We start from the raw sequence: 27,132 nt of genomic DNA, 5'->3' as shown, positions 1-27,132 counted from the left end.
CAATTTGAAGACAAATTTCAGACGTAGGCAAGATCACAGAAATAAGAATATGAAGAACCCTCTTACTGGCAGTCATCTGCTTCCTTCCAAATGTCCTCAAGTAAGTCAACAGTAAGAAAATTGCTATAAAATCAAGTATTTGCATTTCTCTCTGAAAATAACAGTTTAGCAGCAAAAGCATAGTTCTATTTCTCAAAGCTGTTCAACTGGCAGCCTGAGCAATGTCACCTCTGTAAGCCTTTAAGTCCTAGAGAACAGCTAAATTTGAGTAAAACTACATCTGCCTTTTTCCTGCTTGCTCGTGGTGATGAAGGTTTCAGAGTGGGGTAGAGGTAGAAATGTAACTTGTGGGGAAATCCAAGGACTTAATAAGTCAATTTACCTAAAGGAAAGTTAAAAATGGTTTTTATTCCAGGCTTGCAACAAGCACAGATGCAAAGCTCCAGCTCCATTCAGCCAGCTGTAAATTGAAGATTACTTTCCAGGTATTACAAAGCACACCTAAGGCTTAGAGGTTTTACTCCGCGATTTCCAGTCACAGGTCTGCAAGTGCTTTGCAAACACACTTCACAGAGCTCCATAAGGTAGACATCAATTCTGTTCCAGTGACAGAGAAACCGAGGGAGACATTAAGAGCTAGGTTTGTTTCACTTATCTGAGGTGCCCTAAGGTGCCTCTGCAATCAAAAAAGAATAGGAACCCCATGAAGGAAATTCAACCCTCAGGCAGGCCAAGCTGATCTCAGGAGGAGCCTCGTCTCCCTACCAAAAACACAGGGAGCCTACGGCAACGGCAGCTTTGTTTGAGTTGGGAGGCTACAATGAGCTGTATTGAGTTGCAGCTCACAGAACTTGCTCAAAAATAGGCAACGAATAGCCACCTGCACGAGAAAGAGAGTGCATAATTTCTGGCTGCGTCCATTTATCTTCCCTGGCAGGGCATTTTTTTCTTGCTGTACACAGAATTTACCCTTGGCAACAGACAAACTTTTATTTATCGTATCATAGGTATGGAGGGTAATTTCATTACAGACCTCACAACTATTCCTAAATTCTGCAAGCAAAGATGTGATGTGCAATAGCCTAGGCTGATCTAATAACCAGCTGCTATGGAAAGGGGTCTGCTTCTTAACCTCAAAATAATTCGTTTTCTGACAGTTCAACAAACTGAATCAGGTTAATGCCAAGTTGCAGCAGCACTGGTACAAGATCAGAGGTAACAGCAGGGGGCTCAGGAAGAGAAGGGAGCAGCACTGATGGGTTTTGGCATGAGCTGAAACAGTGGAGCATCCTAGCTACAACACAAACTGCATGCTAACCACGCTGGTAAGTAGTTAGAAGTGTTTTCACACAGAGGTAAAGACAGTTCCTAAGAGATCTGCTATCCATCAGTGTTACCCAGGAAAAAAAAAAAAAAAAGTGTATTCCCTACAAAACTGCAACACTAAATAGATTTGCAACCTGATGAGCAAGTGCACATTAAGCAGAGATCAGGCACTGTAGTAGTGGTCTTGCATAAACAGCCGGATCTATCAAATTCTGAACAGCTTGACAGTGGAGACCACTGATAAGCCTCAAATGTGTTCCTCTGATGCCAACTACATTTCAACAAACCTTGTTTAAAGAAGAAGAAAACACTTCATAACAGCACCACAGTAGTACAAATGAGTATGTGTGACCATAAAAGCAGAGCACCCAGGGATTCCACCAGAGTTCGAGTATTTGAATTTTGAGTAACTTCTCAATTCCTAGTCTTACATATTCTTATTTTCTACAGGTGTTTCTAAGAAAACAGCACGACTGAAAATCCAAGACAAACTGCAGTCTTTAAAAGCACGTAAGCTAGAGATAAAAATAGAATCTCCAATAACCTAACAACTGATACACCTTGCAGTGCAGCACAATCCATAAATCTCCAGCTAAGATGCTGGTTTGCAATGAAAATTAATTCAGAGGACTTGGGCTGCGATCAAAAACTGCCTGCTTCGGTCTGGTGCATTACCAGCTCGTTCATGGGGACAATGCACACCGTAGTTACACAACCAGATATTGCAAATCCTGCTGTGGGATGGATATTTTACTATGCTTTGTGTACACAATGAACTAGTTTCCTCCTCTGTAGACTTTCATGAGGGATGATTTAGCAATCAACTGAAACGAGGACATAACTACCACAATGCTAAGAAAAATATTTGAATATTGCAAGCCAATATTATGAACTCCTTTCAAATACAAAGCAACACTGGTAGGAAGTTCCTGTGTTCTGAATTACAAAGGAAAGAACTAGTTTGTTAAACAGATGCCTCTACTGTCTCGTTGCACCTGATAAGCTTCCTAGCTTAACAAATATCCCAGGTAGGAATAGTTTGCTTTATAAACACGTTGCTTGGAGGAGAATTAAGTATGAGATGCTGCAGAGAAGTGGTTACTCAATGCTACTGTGCATGAGAAAACTCCAGTTCCTGAAAGGCCTAATCCTGCAGGGCAGCTAGCCTCGAACAAATGTGCTAGACCTCCAGAAATTGCTGCACAGATCAGAAAATCCCACCTGGATTCAAACAAATCTAAGCCATACCCCAACTCACAGCGAGGTCAAAGGGATTCACTTGCACAGACCTGAAGCACTTGCTGGTAAGGCGAAAGAGTTCACATACTAACATCTTCCCACTCTAAAGCTATGTAAGTAACACGTTCAAAGAGTCTAAAATCCTCAAACAAGAAGAGAAATGAGAAGTACAACCACGTGGCTGTACATTCCACTAGGAAAACCATCAGTGTATTGCGCCTTCCTGCTGCAGATGCCTGGACAGGGTATCCAGCCAAACGGAAGCCGTCCACAATTACTCCACTTCGCTTGCCCAAGACCATCAATAACAGCAAAAATCTGTTTGTGATATCACCATCAATTCCAGAGAGATAAATGTCATGTCAACATACACAATTCTGCCACCACTAAATCACTCAGGCAGCGAGAACAGGCCAATTAGAGGAAGACGAGCGTTTGTCCACACCATCAATCCAGCCAGTAATCTCTGAGCAATGAAGACAGTGCTAGAAATAAGCTGCCTTTTTTTTTTTTTTTAAACCCTCTCCAGAGGATCTGCAGGGTGTTAGCAGTCCCATATGGAAGTATTAGACAGTGACTACCCAATGTGCAGCTGTCTCCAGCAACTCCCACTGAACACCGCGGGTTTTTTCTACCAGACTCAGTCGGGAAGGGAACAGGCAGCCCCAGAAGCTGACCAGCATCAGTTTCTGCTGCTGACAGACTATTTTAGTTTCCATTCTTCTCTCAAAGGAAGTTAAGAGTACAAGCAAATATCTCAGGGTACTGAAAGGAGAGCTAATATCACTGCTTTTCGTTAAGGTTGTCAGATACTTCCCATTAAAAGAGCTGATACTGCTGATACTTCAACTGATACTGCTTTTAGACAATTTTACTCGGAAAAAAAAAACTCAAAATGAAGGTGAGTTTTGCCATTTCTGGAAACAGAGTAGAAAAAAATGTCATGCTTTTTTTTTTCCTGTTGTACACTCATTTCTTCATTAAGCTGCTACACTTTTGATTTATTATTAACTAAACTCAGCCAGTGACCTATGCTGAAGGGCCTTCTAAAACAGGTCAGGCAACAGAGCTGCACTGAATCGCAGTTTGCATACACTTGGGGAAATTTTCAGCTCAAATTTAACTCTGTCCACCTGCACTCAACAGCAGTGAAAAGCAAAGCAGGACTTCCACTGCACCTGTAGCCAGCTCTGCTGGCCCCAGCTCATGACTCGGCTGGGGTTTGGGGTATGTTGAAGGTAGCCACAAGCTTGCTCTCCCACCTTACTATCGGCACACCAAGCAATGACACCTTGCCTAGCAGAACTCAGAATTCCCAGCTAATCTGAAGCTGTTAGAGAATCACGGAGCCTTGTGATCGCAGCAAGTGATCATAGCCAGAGCTAGCCAGACTTTGTTCACTCTCCCTTCTGCGGAACCCCACTCGATGTTGGTAAGTGAATTAAAACAGTTTTTTCTTGACAGACCCTCCAATTCGTACTGCATTTCCTAGCTGACTACAGAGCAATGAGCAAACGCTCCAGGAGTTTGACAAAGAGATGATTTGATCTGTCTTTGCTTCAATACCCTCAGCAAGCATGCCACTGGCAACTCCTCATTCAAATATTGGGAGGAGATAGACTAACAGCACGAGGAAGCCCACACAGAAGTAACCAATTCAGACAATAATCTGCAGCATAAAGGCACTGGGCCACACACTGAACAATGAAGAGAAAACAAAATATTCAATAGTTACTCATTAAGCAAGCACCATCCATCCTGTGCAGTAAATGAGTCTGTGGAAAAAAAAATACTAGGCTGTAATCACAAAATTAAAGGCTGTCTCATAATGCATCTGCGTAGGCAAATCAAGGCTGCCAGAGGAAGGCTGCCTGTGCATTCCCTAACTTCAACCGCTTGACTTTGCGACTTTAATAATAACTCACTCTCCTAATGCAGTTTGGGGCGTAAAATATTGAAATTTCAAAAGCGTTCATACGCAAATTAGGTACAGCCCTCAGCGTGCTGGCTCGAGGCCAGCGCAGCCCCTGCTGCCCTGTAAGCTTGGGTGCTGCTGTGCTCAGTTTTTCTTCTTTTTTTTTTTTTTAATGGAAATGCAGCAGAGCAGAGCTCCGAAGGGAGCAGTGACCGGCTGGCAGCCTTCGGCAGGGCGATGGTGCTCTCTGCTGGGCAAGCAGCAGCACGACAGGGGCTTAGCATCACCACGGAGGTGAACGGCTCGTGGCCCAAATGGGAGGCTAACAACAGGGAAGACTACGCACGGACAAGTCACAACTAAAAGACTTCACAAAACACATGCTCTTTCTGTATTTCACGTGGGAACCAAGTGAACATTCAGCCTTTCTGATTTCCCTCTCATTTAATTTCTGTGGTAGTATCTGTTTGTACCTGTTTCTTCCAGCAACGGTAGCTATGTTGATGTTAAATAGAGAAGAACTTGTAAAAGGAAACTCAAATTTTTAACAAAAGGGAAAATAATTGCATACCTGCATAATTTTTTAGGCTAAAATGGTATTTTGGAGAACTGTTGATAATTTACTGCAAGTCTGAACAAACGTGTTTTGTGGGAAGAAACCATGTAAACCTAGCTTACCTTTTATCATAAAAGCTGCGTACATTTGCATTTTTAGTGGAGCATTTGGGTGACGGTCTAGAAATCAGCGTCAAAAGGTTTGAATTGCTCTTTTTTAGTTAGCACACTATACCTCTGATGATCTCTTCTCCACTAACACCCCTAACTGATCATACTGGGAAACTGCAAGCTCGCTCTTTGCTGTATGTGTAACACACACAGCACTGACAACTGCTGCTGAACCAAACAAAAGCCTCAAAACAAGAAATCACCCAGTCTCAGTAAACCCACTGTTGGCTTGGTGGAGTCCTACACTGTGTCACAAACCAGATCAAGAAGCTGCTCCAAGTAGTACAACCCATCTGCAAAACTCTTCTTTTTCCCCAGATGAGGGCTCTGATGGGATTTGGACGGGTGAGTAAATAGAGTGCATGTGTATTCCTTGTAGTTTACATTTCAAACAAGCTCTCAGAACCCTTTAACTGTGCAGTTACACTGCATTCTTCCTCCAAGAAACATGACAGAGGTTGGGAGAGCTCAAAATAGAGGAGCTCAGCAGAGCTGAAATGGAAGATAAACAAATTGGAGGATGAACATGTGAAACAGACTGTGAAGTAACTCAAAAAAAAGAGCAGCAACCCAGGAAGGGTAAACTCTATCCTAGGACACTTCATCAAATCTTAAAGCCTTGTTAAGGCTTGTGACTGCTGCATTTTGAATAAATGAGCACAAGCAAGTTGGCACTGGAGAATGCTGCCCTGTACAGCTCGGAAAGCAGCAGGAAGGTCTCGTTTCAGTTCTTGCCCCACTCGTACCAGTGCTCTCCCATAGTGCTCAGACTGCATGCAGGCACATCGGTGAGATGTTGCCATCTGACCTCTGTCATTCTGTGCTTGTAGGAAGTATCTGTGAAGCAAACACGACACCAAACTCAAGATTTGAGTTTTAAATCTAAACGTAAATAAGCCTTGTACTTCCTGGTAATGGAGAAACACAAACATCCACTCTTTTCATTTTGGGGGACCACTGGAATTGGCTGAACCTTCACGTATGTAATAGTCAATAGCAAAGTATGCCATAAACTTCCATTAATCAGAAAACAACTCTGGATTTGAAAACAACTTGTGAGAGGTTTGGGACAGAGGCTGTTTTAAAGCATCCTTCTCTGAAGTATCTTGTACTGCCCACTACCAGAGACAAAATGAAAAACCAGAGAGAGCTGGTATCTCATCCACTAATAGCAGAGATTAAGAAAACTGCAAACAAACTGCACGGAACTACATGAGAGCAAAGGCTGACCTTCTCTCCAGGTGAGAATAAAGGGGTGACATGAGCAGTCAGTCTTACAGCTAATAGTGCAAAGGGACATTGTGCAGGAGAATACTGTAAGAATACTTTGAGAAAAGGACAGAAGGCAATTTGAACACCTCAAGAACATCTATGAAGACCCTTAGAGAATTTCTTAACAACCTTTTCAAAGGAATCCCACCAAGAGACCTGAATTTATAAAGTGACCGATACCTCTTAAAAAAAAAAAAAAAAAAAAATGCAAAAGCAGAAAAAAATGACACTGACCTCAAGTCTCTTCTCAAGTGACTCTATCCTGTCTTTTTTGCTGGCCAAGTTAGCTCTTGTGTAGCGGCTCTGTCCAGGCAGATATAACACTTGGCTGTAACATTCCTCCCACACCTGGTTATAAGCTTCACTTGAGAGCTCTCCATGCCCCATTCCTTGCTTTACCACTTCCATCTCTTGTGCCAGTAGATCCTGTGCCTGTTGGAAATGATGAGAAATAAATTGCAGTTACAATACACAGGGTACAAGAAAATTCCTCTTGTTTTCAGTCCTTCAGCACACAATTCATGGGGGCAGTTTCTCTTTGCATACCAAAAGCTCACCATCAGGTTAAGCTAACTACAAAATCTAACACAGATGCTGTGGATTATAAATGAAACCCAGGCTAGAAGGCTACTCACAGCACAACTATCCCTCATTTTATATAATTTGGCCAAACCTGACATCACTCCGCTGTAGCTAATGAAAGCTATGGCACAACCAGATATTTCATCTTGCTGCAGAAGAACAGAGATAAAAGCAGGGACCTTGAGGGGAGGGAGAACTACACAGACAGAAGCAGCTGTTCTATGCAACAAAAATCACTTTTCATTTCCTTTTGCTTGCCCCTCTCCACACAGTGTGGAAAGTCAACTTTAAACATTAACGGATGAGCTGCGTAAGCTTTTATGCAGGAAAGGCTCCTCTAACAAGCGTACAGTGTTTGTAGAGAACTACTACTGAGCTAGGAGCTTTCTCCTCTTACCAGTTCAGTTTCCAAAGTACATCGCAATTAATGGGAAAGACCCGCGTTGTTTTCACAACTCATAATATTGACAAAGAATCTAACCCACAGAGCTACATAGGCACCAAGCTCTTCACGATTTATTTGCAACTAAACACCTAAACATGTTTGCTGATCTGGATTTCGTTGATTATAAGTGTGTCTCCACCCTTTCAACAGCATTTACAAGCATTCTGCTAATTTCTGTATCACCAGCAGATATCTCAGAGGAAGCCAACCTGTATTTTATAACAGCACATTGTCCAGGAAGCATGTATTTCAAAGCATTGCTAGGTTAAATCACTCCAGAGATACCAGGGAAAGACAAATTAATCACTTGTCCTGGACGGTCAAGTCAGATAAAGTAGAAGTACTCCAGCCACACCTGACAAAGCTGCAGCTTACATTAATGCACTTTTAATTAGCAGCTATTTGTACACTGTAACTACTTAGACTAGTTGTGACAGCAAAACAGTTCCACAGCTCACAACACTGCATTTAGCATCACTGCTAATCCTTCCCAAAAGAACACTATATACCAGGAAAAGAAAGGAGCATTTTTTGAAGGAATTTCAGTAGAAAATGCTCTAGAACAAAAAAAGGGAAAGCAAACAAACCCCAGACAGGGGTGCAGATAGGAATGCTACTTGGCCTGAATTTGATTTTAAACAAACAGGGAGTATTATTCTGAATGTCAGACAGCGAGTATGAAGAAAGAACTGCCCATCAGTTAAGAGAGAATAATTTCTAGGGACTCTGAAGGAAATTTCCAGACAAAAACTACTGGACTGTGTAACAAGTCCAAATGAAGTGACAGCAAACTCAGTTCTTGTTGTACTTCAAAACAAACAAGAGAAGGCACTCAGAGGCTGATCCTAAGGGAACAATTTGACATTGTCAGAACAGTGATATTCATGATCTAACTGCATTTTCCATCTTTAATTTCTCCTGCTAAGAAATCTGCAAGTGTAATCTTTCATTTAATAGCAAATTAAAGTACATACTGTCCAGTGTTTTTTTATTTTAGACTCTTGATTCACTGGTCAGCTATGGTCAAGGACACAGATCTAAAATCTGCTTGTTTATCTGTAGAGTCACTTTACAGTAATACAGGATTTAGGATCTGAGCTACCACAGCTTGTGTCAGACTACAAGTTACAGATAGCAGGAGTCTGTGCATAACAACACATGATTTGGTGGCATGTGATTTTGTCCTTTTCAATCATTTTTATTCCTGTAAGCATTTCGTAAAAGGTTACTGGCACAACTTCACAGGTGAAGCTCTTTGAAAGAGCTAACCACAGCCTTGTGTGTCTAAACTGTCTGTCACTTGGCAGCAAGCGCAACATCTGTAGATGTTTAAATAAATGAACAGCCCGAACTGGAAGCCTCGGTACAAGGATATTTAGCTTGGGATTACAATGCAGAAGAGGACAGAATGCCTAGACACTCTCATTTTGTCCACTGACAACCTGTTCTGCCTATTCAGCACTTTAACCAGGGGTGCTTTAAGATCAGTTGCCACAGCCCAGCAGGCTTTGCAAGAGGCACTGCTGTGCTGGATCAAGCCTGAGAAGCATCATTAAACAACCCTGTTTGCTGCTCCCAGTTATAAGCTAGCTACCACTGTCATACTTAGTCTGCACTGCTATGAAGAAAATAAATGCTTTGTAATCCTGGCTTAAAAGTCAACACAGGCAGCACGGGGAGGATACCACATGGGACTGAAGTGTCTGTACTTTAATATCACTTTATAGGTCAGGCAAAGTAGAATTTGATAAATGTGGAGGGCTTATAGCTCCTACTCTTACTTCAAATGATAAACAATCACAACACATTCAAAATTGTATCCAGAAGACTGTGTCTGTGGACAAATACATCATTATCATCCTGCTGAGTGTTGAGATGAACCTTAGCTCATAGAAAAAAAAAAAAACATACACTTAAGTTACCCTTACAGCTCTTCACACAATGCTCTGGAGATATCCCAACTCTGTACAATCTTGAATCCACTTTCTTTTCCTTTTTTTCAGGTCAGGGGTAATTAGGCTGTACAATTCTCACCTTCTTGAGATCCTCTTTGGAGAACTTCTCGTAAGGATTTTGTTCCAAGTAAGCCATATGTTCTGCATTGTTGGTTCCAAATCCTGGGCCTTTCCCCTTCTTACCACTAGACTGGTCTCCAAATGGATGGTGTAAAAGATCAAAATGAAGCATAGTAATCATCTCCTTCTTTATTAGCTCTTCACTTTTCTGCAAATCTGTTAGAGGTGGCTCCACATTCAAGGGTCTCAATATTGTTTCATTAACCTGCCCAAGAATAATAATAAAAAAAAATAAATCATAAACACCGTATTACCAAAGAGCACATTAAATTCATATACTTCTATTTAAACATGATTTTACATCAGTTAAACCACGTGAACAGGTGCCAGAAACCCTTGCTGCATGAAACAGATACAGCAACCCAAACCCAGTCGTATTTTCGGCTACAAGTATGAAATACCTTAGAACATTTTCAACATGAAAAGCTGAAATCAGCATAGTCAAATAAGGATTTCATTCTTTCATGATCTACCTAGGCTGTATGTCCTCCTACAATGGTTAAAACCTGCATTTTTTTCTTCAAAGTGAATTTTGTTTCCACTTACTTCTGAAGGACGTGGCAGATTTTTCTGAACAGCTTTGTGCATTCTCTTCAGTTCCTTCGCACGCTCTGCCTCTCGGAGAGCCTAGACAAACAAGCTAAATGTTACTCCAACTGCTGCAATACATTCGGATGCTTCTTACAAATACATGTGATAAAAAGAACTAATTCCTGCAGCAAAAGTTTCTTGAAGTACTAAAACACAGAGTAGGTCACACTTCACACGACATAATTTACTGCCACTCATGTTAACAAGACTACAGCAGACTGTGACAGAGATCCTAAAAAGCTATTTCAAGCCATCATATTTTCGTTCATCCCAAGCAGACTTAGTCCTTTATAAATTTTTCCACATCAGGTTTTACTTCTGCTCTAACTCTCCAAATAGGAAACCTGCTAGTAAGAGACTCTTAAATCTTTGTCCTCTTTTACGACGTACTTCAGTGAAACAATACTTGTGAACATATGAAAACATGAGATTTTTTTCTTACATACTGCTTTTTCTCCTTAAATTCTTCTTTTTTTTTTTTTTCCATATAAAATGAAAAGGAAATATTGCCTAAAACTTCAGGGATGATGACCAATACCTCCCATGTTCTGATCCTACACATGTCATGCCTCCATTTGAAAGGCAGTTTGCTATTATTTTAGTTGATATTAGAAATTGATTTTTTTCTCTATTCCACACACCTAAATTATCCATGTTTATGCAGACTTCTATTATTTTATTACATGCAATAGATGCCTATATGTGCACAATTTGTTCCTCTCCAAATGGGACGCTTTAGGATACACTTAACAGATATCAGAGCATAGTTTGTGTGGTCTTAATTATTTTGTTCACTTGTTAAAACAAACTATCACTTTCTCCAGGCTTTAATTCTGAAACAACAACAACAGAAACCCATTCACAACTTGGCTGCCTGAGTAATCCTGTCGTAACCCCCTACAAATGGGGAACAATTCACTCCTTAGTAGATCTCTGAGTGTTCCACCAGCCTGCCTGAATTTGTATCTATTTTATAAACAATAACTTTTAACCCTGAGCGTATAACCTGAAAATGAAAAATGCACAGTACTCACATGCTTAAAATTAAGCACATGCATCTGCTGAAAAATGCTTTTAATTATATTTTTATCTTTTGAGGGAACAAAAGGAGAAGGGAGGACATGCACACTTTTAAAGACTATCACAAAAAATAAGGCATGTTACCTACCATCAAAGAAAAAGGTTCAGAGAGAAAACTGATTCTGCTTGTATGTATGTTTTCTGTGCTGCCACCACAGTGAACAAGTACATTTTCCTGTTATTCTGTAGAAGCTGTACCACCTCCACTTAACATGTATGACACTATGAAACCATAAAATGAACGTATTTTGTTTTAAAGAAATAGCACTATCTGCATTACATACACCTACCTGCTTGCGGGCTTCTATATCAGCCGTATCTTCCACAAAGGCTTCATCTACTTCATGTTCCTCAAGTTCTTTTTCTGCATTTTCAGGTAAAACAATCTCAAAGTCGTTCTTTGGAGCAGGAAGGGACATGAGCCCGAGGCGCAGGTGTTCACGAGACTCTCTCTCCTATTGGAATATTATTAAGATGTGTTTCTGAATTCATGCATTGATGCACAGTATGACAAAATTCCATTTATCTGCATCAACAGATGTGAACAACACACAAGTAATACACAAATCAAATAAAAACAGAATTTGTGAGGTCTGACAAAAGGGGACACATTACTAATCCAGGCTAGCCTATATACCACTACCCAAAATTTATTCACATAACATACAGAGAAACTTTCTGATGCTAAAGGACAACTTTCAGCTTTCTTAAAGACAGGTACTGAAACATACAAATATATAAAGTATACAAAACAACAGCTTGGCGCCTTCCCCTCCCAGTAGTGTCAGTACAACCATGGAGACTCACATATTTGCCTTTCCAAAACTGAAAATATGTGAAAATGCATCCATACTGATGATGGATATGGGACTATTTGTAAGACTAACTAGAATTTTTATCACAGCAGTTGGTCACATATCTGTGGATTGCTGCACAGGACAAAAATGTCACAAACACCACCGGACCTGGAAGTCAGTGGAGTCCATACAGAAACCAAATCCCCTGTTCCCTTTCTTATGACAAAAAGGCTAATATAGAACCAAAATACAAATAAGCCTTGTCCTTTAAGCTGAAAGAAATTCTGAAGTCAAAGAGTTATTTCTGTGAGAAGAACATGCTAAAAATTCAAAGAGGATATTCTTAGCTAGGCCTAAAAAGAAACACGTCAATAGCTCTGGTGGGAGATATGCAAAGCCACCATTAGGGCTGCAGAATCAGCCACATAAAAGGAGTTCACAAGGTGCTACCCATTAGTTATATGCCCTTTTTATGCCAAGTCTAATTGGCAAGGTACATCTGGCTGCATCTCCAGGAAAGGAAACGTCTGTTGCCAAAGGTGATGAAAGAATCACGATGGACTCAGATTAATGAACATCTTAAAACCAAGTGCTCCTTATGGCAAAAATTAAACTCCTTCAGCTCAATATTGTCAACAAGACAAACTGATTAAAAGGCCCTGTAGGTAAACTGGGAAGCCAGGATGTTGAGGAATTTGAGGAATGAGTAGGACTGCAAGAAAACTGAATCTTTAGATATACTTCCTGCTCAGCTTCAAAGATAAAAGTAAGACTGAAACTTAACTACATCTTCTTTGATGAATAATTCTGGTGTGCTTTCACTAAACACAGTCAAAGCTGTTTTAACTAGCAGTATTTCTGTTCTTTCAAATAAATTCTTGACAGTATGACAATGCAAAGATTTGGTTTTATCAGATGATAAATACAGACCTGTAGACAAATGGTAGAAATAGTACTTGTTATAAAGTTCTGGTCAGAAGATGAGAAATTAAAAACCTGAAAGTTAAGAGAGCATTCACCTCCACTCCTTATACAGTTCTTACCAGTTGTTTTGCATAAGATGGGTCACTGTAGTCTGCCATCCCCTCTTCTGGGTTGATGTTCAATTTATCACGTAATGGAGTTCTACCAGGAGTTGTACCAACCACAGGCTTAGGAGTTAGTCCTCCACGAGGAGTTAAGCCTTCTTGTCCTTGAGAAGGTGTTCTAGAGGAAGTGCAAATACAACTTTGATTTGTTTTTTTTCCCCCAAAATATTTTTACTTTCAAACATCCGAGTGCTGCAGAAAGTTACACAATACAATTAACACATTCAATCCAGTTGTGTGTGTAAGGCTGTGAAAACATAATATGCAATTAAAAGAATCAAATAAGTTATTTAAACCTATCAACGTGTACACAAGGATCTTTCAGGCACATCAACACATTAGGAGAAGCTTTAGGAACTACATCAACTCCCAGCACTGCTTTTGAGGAGAGATTACCCAGTCGCCAGTCCTCATTCTGGGATACAGCAATCAGGATTTAATTGCAACCTCTGACCTCCCTACCACCTGGGGCAAGTCATTCACTCTGAATTCAGATGGCTTAACAGCTGTCCCATCTTACAACCTAATGAATTGCCCCAAAGACAGGTCTTTGCTTTAATTGATTATTGAAGAGATAATTGTATTATACCAATCATTTTTCAACACCCAAGTTTAGGCAAGATAGAGTAAGTTTTAGATTCTGTAGGCCTCAATTGCTACTTCTCTAGACTGACAAGAAATATTGTTTTCCATCCTACTGAACCTACTGCATGAAAGAGTGTGACTGTATCCAGGGCCATGTCTGTGCACTTTACAAGTTTTCTCTTGGCCACACAGTGTGAGAAACACAAAATTAAAAAAAAAAAAAATGGTAAGACACTGGTAAACATCCCAAAGAAAACAGGTTCAGGAAGGGGTAAAATTGGCATAAAAAAACCTACGCTATGGTACTCATCTGCACCTAAGTAAACATGTTCAGGCAGCAATGAAAACTGAATGTGCTGTAGAGAATAACCCTGGCAGAGACAAACAGGACAAGATGGTTTAATACATTATTTCCACTACTAGTAACTGTAATTCTGCAGTGCCAGTACGATGCCAGAACAGTGGATAAACAGTTGCATACAAGGCCTGACATGCTCTACTGGTCCTCTTCTAAGGGATACCACAGCGCCTTATTAACTGAGCATGGCTGTGAGTGGCCAGTGACAATTTCCTTTCACCTGAGGCTGTTCAGACTTTTATGAACTCCTTTAGAATAACAAATACAGACAGTAACATTTGCAGGATGATACCCACAAAAAAGCAGAAGAAAAATCATTTTGTGTTTTCAAATGACTGTTTCATAGGATATATTTATTTTGTTGATCATACTAGCAAAAAAAAAGCTTTATGATAACTTTTCAGGAGAAACAGTTTCTAGGTAAGTGGATAGCTTTTTTTCCAGTTGTCTCAGTTACACACAATGTTTAAATACCCATTAAATTTTTCAACATGTAAGATTCAACTTTATAATTCTTACTACTATGACCTGACACGATAAAATCTAATGGAAGGCAACAACTTCCATAAGGAGCTTACATCAAAATATTACAGATTTCATGACATCGTAGGAAAAATAGGTGTACCTAAATACTTCCTCTATTTGCCATTAGACAATGGCTCTACTTTACTACTCTGCTTAAAAAGTTAGAGCTTCCTTTTATTTATTGTTAACAACCTAGTGGATGTTTTTTCCCCTCTCAAGGTCTTGGATTTTCAAACTGATATGGAACTATGAATTATAGCAAGCCAAATGGACACAAAGCTACCATACTTACACGGGCAAATCTGAACTTCAGAAGCTAAGAACACACACAGAAAAACCCAAACCCCACACCGCAGAAGACAAACAGACAAAAAGAATCAGAATGTCTTTAGAATCAGAATGTTTTTTTGATATAAAATAACCCAAATGAGCAGCCAGATCACTCCGGGCCAAACCCTATATTCATTCTGCACTCCACTGACTCCAACAGATCATTTGTGTAGATCCAATTAAAAGAGCAGGGCTTTTGCATACAACTTTTAAATAACAAAATAAAGCTGCTTTTGAAAAGCTGCCATAAAGGTCTCTTTTATTTCATTCTCCGCTTTTCCTAACGGCACGGTACAAGTATAAATAGAACCTAAGTTGAAAAATTTGACAGACAAAACGTACAAAGTGTAATATTTTTTAGCTCTACGCTATTTGGCTTTTGTGGGATATATATTTATTCAGGACCCACTCTAAGAGCTAAACTAACAATTCCATACTATTTAGATTGGCAGTATAAGAAATATTTTATTTTGTATATATATGGCTTATAAAATATTTACCCCAGCTTTTCAAAAGTTCCAAGTGGGTTTGGCTAAGGGACCTCCCACACCTTCGGCTCAGAGGTAATACTTTGGAAAGGCTAGAATCCACACACAGAATGACATGCCATCTTACTATTTATACTTCTGTATTACTCCAGTATAACTTATATTGCTCCAGACCACAGAAGAGCTCATGTTGGACCAAAATTCCTTCAAACTATACATATACAGATGAAGATAATGTAGCTGAGCTTGCAAAAGATACAGAAAAGGAGAAAGTTGTTCAACACGAGACTGAAATAAAAGGGGGTTAGAGTTTGTTTTGCAGCACTGGTCATATCCTATTACTTCACACATTGACAGCCGCTTCCTTCGGTCCATCAGATACATGCTCAGCCAAGCACCCGTTACAAAAACACTTTTTTTTTTTTTTTTTTTTTTTTACCTGAAGGGTGTGGAAAGCACAGTATTTGGAGTCTGAACAACCTGCCTCTGGGGAGTTACCCCCGAAAAGTCACTTTCATGCAGTGGTGTGTTCAGACCTCCTTTCAGGGGGGTATCCACATTGGTGAGAGCCATCAGGTTCTGTGCTTCCTGTGGAACAGACAACACAGACGGTACATTAACCAAGACTTTCAGAGTCACTCTGCTATACATGTTTCACAGATTCATTAGCAATAAGAACAGCTGAAGGGCTATTTGAATATCAACCGGTTTGTAGAAAATGTTTAACCCTTTTTAACACCAGTACACTGGTTATTTACAAACCCTACAGTTCTGCTGAAAGCAATTTTAATCTTCATTGCCAGTCATATATGTTATCAATTAGAATTGCAAAAACGAGTGGGTTGACTGATGTTTCAAATTCCTTTGGTTTGTCAGACTACATAGATTTGCAAGATTCATTAGTGACTCAATATTCAAGTCATTATCAACATGTCCTTTCAGTTTTTTACAAAATAGCAGCAGTGATTTCATTTAGCCTTTTCCCCACATACAACAAAACATTACCTGGTGCTACTAGTTTTTAAAAGAACTGAGACATTCACACAATCACTGCAACACGAATGTAATTCAGAGTTGCACAGCTAGGGTTTTTAAGAATCCCCATCTTAAGTGTTTTTAAGCAAATGAAGTGCTAGAAAAATATTATTTTATTGTTTTAGTTAATTACTTTTGGTTAATTGAAAAAAAAAAAAAAAGCTGGATACCAAACTAAGTTGAAAAAAACATAAAATAAATTGTTTAAAGGATGCGAGTTACACAAAGAGAAACTATACAAGGTACCGGGAGAATGGTTAAAGCTAAACTTGCTAACAAACAACTGATCAGATAGAAGTGGGCCTGCATCTATGCCTTTCAGTGTGTCCTGCAGATCATGTAGCAGTTCAAACCCCAGTAACATACAACATCTAAGGAATGCTTTGGTGGTACTTACATTTTTTATTCAACTGACCACTGCACTAAACCCACAAGATTATTCTGTCCGTTTATACTCTACCTGCAGGATCCTGTCTTGTGCTGCTGGAGTTTTCGGAGTCCTCAAGGCTATGCTGTTGTTGGTCACATTGTATTCAGACAACAGAGTGCTGGAAGCTGAGTTTGTAATTCCAGATTCCTCAGCAGTCTGGCGTGCAATCTCACTCGCCTGGCCGACTTTTACAACTTCTTCAAGTTCTGTATCAGATATCTTTAAAAAGAAAACAACCACAAACACATTATCTTTAGAAAAACAAAATGCCTGTTGTACATCAGAAGGTACTTGACATTTGTTTTAAAAGCACTACAGAACAGTCTCCTCACACCATTACCCCCTTCCCAGGTGTGTACTACATTAGTGCCACCTGCATGCTGAAACCAACTAAAGAATAAAACTTCAGTTTCTAAAATATGGCCACAAGATACACCCCATTCCCATGCACAGAAGGTCCAAACACATAATACAACGCATCTCCCTTGACATCTCCCACCAACTCCACTTGAAAAAAATCACTCCAAGATCAATCTTCCACCTAGGCTTATGGGTTTTGATCAGGTTATGCCTTCCTGCAAAGAGAAAATCCCCAGGTATAGTAAGATGAATATGATCACAAGATCCAACTGACAGAACAGAAACTGCTGATTGGCACTGGGCGTTTAAGTTGGTTATTGATCAATGCGCTATTTACCTGAGGTGCTGGAAGCACTAATTTACTTCTTTTTTTTGTGAACTCTGACACCCCACTGGTCTGTAGAATAGCTGAAGGCAAGTCTGATTCTTTTTTCCGCTTCATATGCTGTTTGTCTTTTTTGCGCTCTCGTCCTTCCCTTTCACTATTAATACAGAGAAGAGAATCATTTTAGAACAGCTACAAAGTAAAACAAAGAACAAAAAGCCTGTACCCTAGCAAAAGCTGGATATGCTGAAATAAAGCATGTTTTGGGAAGAGTGAACTGACTTGTGGTGTACAAGTTAATTAGATACGGTCTACAGATCTTGCTGCAGAACCTACAACAACAGAGTGTAATGCTTCTGCATTACAGAACTAGGCAACAGGTGGTTGTTGCTTCAGCTACAATCAACAGGGTTATGAAGCAAGACAAAATGCCCATTCAGGAATTTACACAGTTAGAATCAGTGGGTCCTCTTCCTCCGGCAGCTGCTAAAGGAAGAATATTTTCTGTGGAATATGGGACCTAAGTTCTCAGCGTTTAATGAATATGGTATTTTCTTCATACAGCAATGGGGTCAACCTCTGAGATCATAACTTAGCAATACATAGCAGTTTGAACCTTCTACCAGATTCTCTAAACTAAAAGCCATACATAAAGAATTAAATATACCACAAGCTAATAAACCAAACTGCACGTAGTACTGGACCTACCCTCTCCATAAAAAGCACAGGGCAGGAGGAACAGGGAATGCAATTCCACAATTAAATACGTGCCATACTGCTGCTGCTGAAGATGTGCCTTTGACTTCTCAACTGAGCGGTTAGAGATTTGTGGCAGGGGAAGAAATTAAGCATTTAAGGAAATTCTACTTAAGATTATTAATTGAATTATTACACTATTTTCCTATCAAAAGTACTACTGCAATAAATACAAGTTACTCCTATAAGCAACATTAATAATGTTTTGACTTGGAGAAAGGACTGCAATATTATGAGTAATCTACTGCTACAAGAAAATGAACCTCAAATTCAAGATTTACATATAAATAGCGCCGATGTCTACAAGGTCTTCTATTCTCATGCAGAAAAGGTTAATAAGATCTTTTAGAAAGATTGAAAAAAAAAAAAGACAGATCATCTTTTTTTTTTTTTTCTGCACAAAAAAAGTGCAGAAAAAGACCTGCACTAACATCTGTCACGTGGAAAACATAACCCCTGCCCAAGTTCTATTTCAGACACTTCCAGGACCTAGTACGTTTCGTTATTATTTATTGTATTTATCTTTATATACTTAAATATATGCCAAATACATGCTTAGATATGTATAACATATGTATATTGTTTATAAATTTATACACTCTTGACTATACATTTTATATGTTTTGTATAAATATGTTATATATGATTTATTAATATATATAAAATGTACATAAAATATATATAAGCACATACATATGTATATAAACACATAAGCATACACATATTTTTTGTGTGTTTGTTGGTTTTTCCCTCAATACACTGTTCCCTCCCTAATGTAACACATACTTACGATCTTAATTCTCCATCCAGGTCTTGCTGACGTAGCTTTCTGAAATCTGCATCCAGAATCTGGTAGTTTTCCTCTGATGTATCATAAAAACCAGGTGCGGGTTTCTTTTCAAATGGAATTTCTGCATTATAATCCACACCTCTCTTCTTTTTCCTTTTTTTCTGTATCTCAATCCCAGCAGCTCGAAGTTCTCGTCTCTTCTGAAGAGCAGCAAGTCGTCTAAAGAAACAGTAATACTGTGATTTGAAGTGCCTACCCATAGGTGGCTCCTCTATCCCAAGAGCTGGTACTATCATCAACTGCTGGTGTGATAACGCTGCATATATGCATATGATGTGAGTGAGTTCTTGCCCTAGATAACAATGAAAAAGTCTGATTCTGCGATGACTTAAGCCTATGTATACATTCTATATGCTCCAGAGCCCACAAAAGAAGACCCAGCATCTAAAGCTAAGCACAAGCTTACCTAGCTTCTTCCAGCTGCTTCTCTCTCGCTTTTCGTTTAGCCTTCTTTCCCTGCGTATTAGCCAGACGAGCTCGAGCTTCAGACAGCATTTCAAGTTCATCTGCAATAGTGTAGATAAATACAATATACTTAAAAATAGCAGTAAGGGGAAATATGACATTAGGGTTAGAAAGCAACGTTTAAAAGCTGAATGAATCAATGTTTTCACAGGAACTGTGCATGATCACTAAACTTCAGTTTTCTTCAAGTTGTTCCAATATATTTTCTAATTAGCCTGATGAAGCAAAGATTTCAAGTTAAAACATCTACTGCTAAAAATAATTCAACTAATTTCTACAGCAAATAAAAATATATTTAGAAAGTGGCAAATTGACTGCACTAACAAAATGAAATAACTTCATTTGTGTCTACATCCATGAGTACTGTATTGGTTAATTTATTAATATCATTTCCAGCTAGATCCAAGGGTGCTGTATTTGTGAACCTATGACTGTTCAAAACCACCACTGGTCCATTCATACAATTTTATCAATGTGCAATTCTTAATTCCTAAAATTGTAATGTGCAAGGAAAAAAGCCACGCACTGTTGCACTTCAGTAGGGATTCAACCAGGAGGTATCAGCTGGTGGGAAAAGATGAAGATACAGAAATAACAATCATCATGGGAAGTGCAGTCGTTAAAGCAACAAAGAGGAAGTTGAGGCAAGAAATGACAAAAACAAATGAGAAGGCAGGAAGCCTACCAAAAAGAGGAGAAGATTGAAAAACAAGAAACAATTTGCCAGACACATAAATAAGATAAAATATATATGAAAAAGAAAAAAATATATATCTCTGAGGAGGAATTAAAAATAAGGCACAAAAAACTCCCAGGGTACAGAAGCTGAGCAAACAGAAAAAACAAGACATCAGATATCCATCAAAAGCAGTGAACAACTTCTTGCCTTCATCCATATCGATAGGATCTGGCCTGGCTGGTTTAGTTTCTGGATTTGGATCAATTTCTCCAGGTTTAAGTTTCCGAGGATCGTCGGCAGTTTCTTCCTCATTGTCTCTCTGAGCAGCTTTGTCCCTAAAAACACATTGCGTGTATGTCAGAACTGGCTTTGTATTCCCACAGGTGCATAGCAAGCAACCCTTTCTTAAATCTCCCCCAAAACAGATGAAAAATTAAGCTTGTACCATGTATTGTAATTAAACTTGTTATCTAATAATTGAAAAGATTTAGGAACATGGTAAATTTAGATAAATAACGTTAAATTAGATGAAAGGAACCAACCTAGTGTTATATTACAGCAATAAAATATTATATAAAATACAATACTGACAAAGCCGATGGTAGAAAACTTGGCTCTGGTAACCTTTAACAATGAGGACAAGAAATCAAACCTCGTGGGGGAAAAAAAAAAAAAAAAAGAACACTTGAGATGCCTCTTCCTTGAAATTAGACACACTAACTGAAAAGAAACAGTCCTTAAGGGCTTGCTTACAAAAGGACTGTCAACTTCGGCACCATGGGAGAAGCAAATGACATATCAATACAACAAATTCTGCACATTTTCCTGTAATGCACCTCCAGCAAAGCACTGTAACTCACAGCAGAAATTCATAGTGCTCCAAACACTGTGCAGCAGTTCTCCCAATAATTGGGGCAATAGTTCTCCACTGGGTTGGCATTAGCTTGGCCAGGTGCAACAGTTTTTCCTCTTCTTCCCGTGACCACTCTGTCTTTTTGATGCTTGGGTCTAGCCATTCGTACCTGTTCAAAAGTGAAAAAAACAAAATGAGATACAATTCCAAGTTATCCAATGATTTGTCTTGAATTAGTTTACAACAGTCTTTCCCCAAATCATCACAATGACATTTCAAAATCTTGTTATGCATATTTCATACGTTTGTTTTTTCTTCCTATACAGAAGGATATTTTACTACACAGTAATTTTATTTAAAAAACAATTATTTGAGCTTTAAAATGTATTTTTAATCCATTAATACAGACACTGACTCCTAATCCATTCCCCTGTTCTCTTCTAGCAAAGTAAGGAGACAGAAATTTAACTCGGAAAAAGGTAAAAATCTCAATAACTAAAGTTATCAGAAATAAGCTCATTTTGTATGGCTTTCAATGACTGTTTCACTCACCTTTAACTGTGCCAGTACAGTTAATTTAGGCAGAAATATTCCAATAAATATGTGTACTACTTCAGAAACTAAGCCAGATCAGCTGGATTTTGAAATGGGTTCATGCTGCACCTACTTGCATTAGTTTTAGGCTTCCGATTTCTGACATAAACTGAAATTTCACAGTGCAGTTTCTAAACATTCATCCTCAAGCCAAAACTGCCATTGTCAGAAAATTATCTGAAAGAGAGTTTAGTACCTGACAATTGTACTCAATGATCCTTGTGGGTCCCTTCCAACTCAGGATATTCCACTAATTTTAGGGCCGGTACTTTTCAATATTTTTATAAATGATCTGGATGTAGGAATAGAGGGTATTTTGAGCAAGTTTGCTGATGACACCAAACTTGGAGGAGTTGTGGACTCAAATGAGGGCGTAAAGGCCTTGCAGAGGGATCTGGACAGGTTGGAGAGCTGGGCGATCACCAACCGCATGAAGTTCAATAAGAGCAAGTGCCGGGTCCTGCACCTGGGACGGGGAAACCCTGGCTGCATGTACAGACTGGGCGATGAGACGCTGGAGAGCAGCCTAGAAGAGAGGGATCTGGGGGTCGTGATAGACAGCAAGTTGAATATGAGCCAGCAGTGTGCCCTGGCAGCCAGGAGGGCCAATCGTATCCTGGGGTGCATCAAGAACGGCATCGCTAGTAGGTCAAGGGAGGTGATTGTCCCGCTCTACTCTGCGCTGGTGCGGCCTCACCTCGAGTACTGTGTGCAGTTCTGGGCACCACAGTATAAAAAGGACATGAAACTGTTGGAAAGTGTCCAGAGGAGGGCTACGAAGATGGTGAAAGGCCTGGAGGGGAAGACGTACGAGGAACGGCTGAGGTCACTGGGCCTGTTCAGCCTGGAGAAGAGGAGGCTGAGGGGAGACCTCATCGCAGTCTACAACTTCCTCGTAAGGGGTTGTCAAGAGGCAGGAGACCTTTTCTCCATTAACACTTGTGACAGGACCCGCGGGAACGGGGTTAAGCTGAGGCAGGGGAAATTTAGGCTGGACGTCAGGAGGGGGTTCTTCACAGAGAGGGTGGTTGCACACTGGAACAGGCTCCCCAGGGAAGTGGTCACTGCACCGAGCCTGTCTGAATTTAAGAAGAGATTGGACTGTGAACTTAGGCACATGGTCTGAACTTTTGGGTAGACCTGTGCGGTGTCGAGAGTTGGACTTGATGATCCTTGGGGGTCCCTTCCAACTCAGGATATTCTATGATTCTATGAATTCTAATTTTACTTCATTGGAAATATGTGTTTTCATTTAAAACAAGTGATATGGAAAAAGAAATCATGTACACACTTAACATGATCCTGCATTTGCTGACGGTCACTGATGAAGTGAACATTTATACTTTTGTTCCCATTACCGTTACTCATCAGCGATTTGTAATATCTACAATAACAGAATCAAACAATCTTAAACTATTGTTCTATTGTGGACATAAATTCATCTGCAGTAGCTTCTAAATCGCCACTAATTACAAACCTCACATTCCAAGTCATGGCATATGTCACTTACCATCTGGCTTTGCACTGCTTTGCTGATTTCCTGTGCAGTAAGGAAGCAATACGAGACCACTGGTTTTTGCCATATTTCATCACAGCTGCTTTCAGAATTTCATCCTTAAAACAAAAACAATTCATATTGTCATGGATCGTGAGCACTCACAAAGCAGCAAGGCTGAGCTGAAGCAGCCAACACAGTGGGTTTCATGCAGCTGGCTGAGCCAGTGCAAACAGCATCGCTGCTGCTTTTCCACATTTTACTCTCCAGATGAATGAGGATTTGCATTCCAAAGGCCGCAGAAATCAATACAAGGGATGAAACTGACAGATTTCCAAAATGATTAGTTTCAGTGCTCTCTTTACGCACTTTTTTTCAAAGGTTCTGCATTTCTTCCTTTAGAACAGCAATAAAGAGGTAGAGAAGTGTTTGTCCTTTTGGTCATCGCACAACATTTGGGAAAAAAACAGATACCTCTAGGTGGCTTTTTTTAAATAACATCATAAAATTACCTTGTCCTCTTTTTATTTTGCACAGGTTAATGCAAATGGAATCTATCAATTGAATATGCTGTTATGTATAGATATGCTTCATGAAAATGAAGGAACCTTGTACTAAGTTTCTCTTTTCCAAGTAAATCTTAAAATACATCACTTCACTGTTTAGAGTGTTACACCCACAAGCGCTGATCCTGAAGCCCATAAACTTCTGGGGAAAAATAAATGGATTCAGCCTGGGAGCCAGGCTGCTCATATCCAACAAGCTGCTGGCACAGTTCTGGATTTCACAGTGTTGGGTACCCATTTTACATTCCAGAAGTCCCTCTCTCCCTTTCCCCAGATAAGCAGATTTGTGATTTTTTATGTCTTCAAAGGTCAGAAAGCAGAATTTTAAATGCCTCAAAGCTATTCTTATAGCCTTGTTCACCACAGATGTTTCTCTTCTATACTCATAGTTGTGTCCTGAATCTGTTCAGCTGCACAATGCAGATGCGAGCCATCAATGACAGATCCTCTGTCCAGCATAGACAGCTCTCAGAGCACACAGCAGCTATAATGATGAGGAGCTCTGGCTTGAGCTGCTACCCGAAACAATTCAGGTCATTTCTATGAAAAGCTCAAAATTACCACAATGTCTCTAAATCCTGTCTTGGTTATTGGATTTTACGTGGTGTCACATGGCATGCTGCAACCATACTGATGACATTAGCAGGCTTTCTGCAGTCACTGTCCTGATGATCTGGTATCCACTTAATCCCACTGTGAATATCCATAACGCTGTACATATAATTGAAATACTAATTTTTAAAAAATAAACACTAAAATGAGCTATTTCACCTCTGGTAAATAAAATATGGGTGAAACGATGATCTGTTTCTCTTTATAACACCAGAATTAGTCCATAATGGCTGAAATTAAGCCCAGGGTTAAGTGCACATGGCTATTCCTGTCCTCTGTAGGCCTCCAGTGTAGCAGCCTCCTGACATAGAGCTGGTACAGCACAAGGGCTTCAAGGCACATGAAGTACACAAAATAGTAATTTTCTGTTAATTTTTCTCACTGCTTTCTGGAACTATGCACATGTCTAGTGTTCAGAGTATACAGTGGCGCAGTTCTGGATTTTACAGTGTTGAGTACCTCCTTTTGAACGTGCCATCTAATAAATACATTTCACAGTCTTTATTTTTTGTTATTATTTCCTTACACTATCACTTGCAGTTCTGAAAGCAAGTGACATCAAAAATGGGAGAGAGTTTTGTTGGTTTTGGAGGGTATTTTGCTGTTTTTCATTTTCCTGAAGGACACACAGATCCCTGTGTACAAGACACTCGGGGCTGCAGATGACGATCCCATACACGTCCGCACCAATTCCATCTGAAGGGGTCTTCATGGGGAAGAGATTTCCATGCCCTTGCTTTCCCAGGGAACAAAACCCCTCCCTGTGCAGTACAGAACACGCTCTAGGGCCATCTTTCCAGGCTAAACAGGCCCACTAAATGGGCCTAGGAAAACAGAAGACTGAAGGGAGACCTCATCATTGTGTATAAATATCTGAGGGGAGGGTGTCGAGAGGATGGTGCCGGTCTCTTCTCAGTTGTAATCTCTTGTAGTAGCGTTCAGTGACAGGACAAGAGGCAACAGGCACAAACTGAAGCACAGGAGGTTCTGTCTCAATATGAGGGGGCACTTCTTTACTGTGAGGCTGATGAAGCACTGAGACAGGTTGCCCTGAGAGGTTGTGGAGTCTCCTTCTCTGGAGATATTCAAAACCCACCTGGATGCCATCCTGTGCAATGAGCTCAGGGTGACCCTGCTTGGCAGGGGGGTTGGACTAGGTGATCTTCAGAGGTCACAGAATCACAGCATGGCCAAGGTTGGAAGGGATCTCCAGAGATCATCTAGTCCAACCCCCCTGCTCAAGCAGGGTCATCTAGAGCATGTTATACCTATTACCCCTCATACCAATTGTATTTATTACCCTCATATTTATACCCATTATCCTCTATCCTATCATTGGACAGCACTGAGAAGAGTTGGGACCCATCCTCTTTACATGGTCCCCTCAGGTATTTATAGAGGTTGATAGGATCCCCTCTCAATCTCTGCTAAGCTAAACAGATGCAGCTCACTTAGTCTTTCCTCATAGTATAGATGCTCCAATCCTTTAATCGTCTTTGTAGCTCTATGCTGGACCATGTTCTACATTTCTCTGGTACTGGGGGAGCCCAGAACTGTACACAACATTCCAGGTGTGGCCTCACCAGTGCTGAGTGGAGGGGGAGGATCACCTCCCGTGACCTGCTGTCCACACTACTCCTGATGGGGATCCCACTGGCCTTCTTAGCAACAAGGGCACACTGCTGGCTTGTGGTTAACATGTCCACTAGGACGCCCAAAGCCCTCTCTGCAGGGCTGCTCTCCAGTAGGTCAGTCCCCAGTCTGCACTGGGTTGTTCCTCCCCACGTGCAGCACCCTGCACTTGCCCTCGCTGAACCTCAAGAGGTTCCTCTCCAACCTCGGCCATTCTGTGATGTCTGAAGACAACACAGCCCACACATATCCCTCAGCTACTGTGCGGGTGGTTCATCTGTGGGGCAGAGGCGACCCTACGCACGGCTGAGCTTCCTCCGCTCCCAGCACGCAGCCTTCGGGTTGCCCACAGGAGAGCTACGAAGGTGGTGAAGGGTCTAGAGGGGAAGGCATGTGAGGAGCAGCTGAGGTCCCTTGGTTTGCTCAATCCAGAGCAGAGCAGGCCGAGGGGAGGCCTCATGGCGGCCTGCAGCTCCCTCAGGAGGGGCGCGGAAGGGCAGGCGCTGAGCTCTGCTCTCTGGGGACATCCGAACAGCCGCCCCCCCGCCGCCGCCGCCGCCATGTTCCGCACCACGTGACCAGCCCCCTCCCGCCCCTCCGCCGGCGCCTGCGCAGTGCTGCCGCGCAGCCCCTCCCCCACACCGCTGAGGGCTGAGCCGTGAGGGGGGGACAGGGAGGATGGGGGGGGTTAAAGCAAACCGGGCCCTACCTCGGTGTTCCGCCACACGCCGCCCTTGATCATAATCCGCGGCATCTTGGCGGCGAAGAGGGGCCCGAGGGGCTTAGCGGAGAAACGAGCGGCGGGAGGGCAGCAGCGGCTGCGGCGGGGCCGGGCCTGCACCCAGCGCAGGCGCCGCTCGCCTTCTGCGCATGCGCGGAGCGGGGAGGGCGGGGGCTGCGCGGCGGAGGGGCTTGCACATGCGCACAGTGGCGGGAGAGGGGGAGCGGGGAGGGAAAGCGGGAGTTGGCGCTCGGCGCATGTGCACAGCGGTGCCCGCCCCCCCTCCCCCCCCCCGCGGGGGACTGCGCTCTGGCGGCCCTGAGGGGAGTTGAATGGG

At 41.1% G+C, this 27,132-nt stretch overlaps 1 protein-coding gene across 1 annotated transcript in view; it reads right to left on the bottom strand.

The window, feature by feature from the left end:
* Window positions 1-26,918, bottom strand: part of CDC5L (cell division cycle 5 like) — a 35,452-nt gene extending 8,534 nt beyond the window's left edge. The window contains exons 1-14 of the mRNA XM_082757783.1: window positions 26,784-26,918; window positions 23,280-23,383; window positions 21,183-21,344; window positions 20,530-20,657; window positions 19,585-19,684; window positions 19,119-19,337; window positions 17,585-17,729; window positions 16,918-17,106; window positions 15,862-16,010; window positions 13,092-13,254; window positions 11,542-11,706; window positions 10,127-10,207; window positions 9,540-9,785; window positions 6,713-6,910 (exon numbers count right to left, since the gene is read on the bottom strand). Of these exons, the coding sequence (XP_082613909.1) occupies window positions 6,713-6,910; window positions 9,540-9,785; window positions 10,127-10,207; window positions 11,542-11,706; window positions 13,092-13,254; window positions 15,862-16,010; window positions 16,918-17,106; window positions 17,585-17,729; window positions 19,119-19,337; window positions 19,585-19,684; window positions 20,530-20,657; window positions 21,183-21,344; window positions 23,280-23,383; window positions 26,784-26,828 (2,094 nt within the window). The 5' untranslated portion in view covers window positions 26,829-26,918. The remainder of the gene's footprint in view (window positions 1-6,712; window positions 6,911-9,539; window positions 9,786-10,126; window positions 10,208-11,541; window positions 11,707-13,091; window positions 13,255-15,861; window positions 16,011-16,917; window positions 17,107-17,584; window positions 17,730-19,118; window positions 19,338-19,584; window positions 19,685-20,529; window positions 20,658-21,182; window positions 21,345-23,279; window positions 23,384-26,783) is intronic.
* Between the last annotated feature and the right edge of the window lie 214 nt (window positions 26,919-27,132).

The sequence above is a fragment of the Aythya marila genome (assembly GCF_965140915.1).
Source record: "Aythya marila genome assembly, chromosome: 3".
Classification (NCBI taxonomy): Eukaryota; Metazoa; Chordata; class Aves; order Anseriformes; family Anatidae; genus Aythya; species Aythya marila.
Note: the sequence above shows the minus strand (reverse complement) of the source record. Positions and strands in the feature narration are given on the sequence as shown.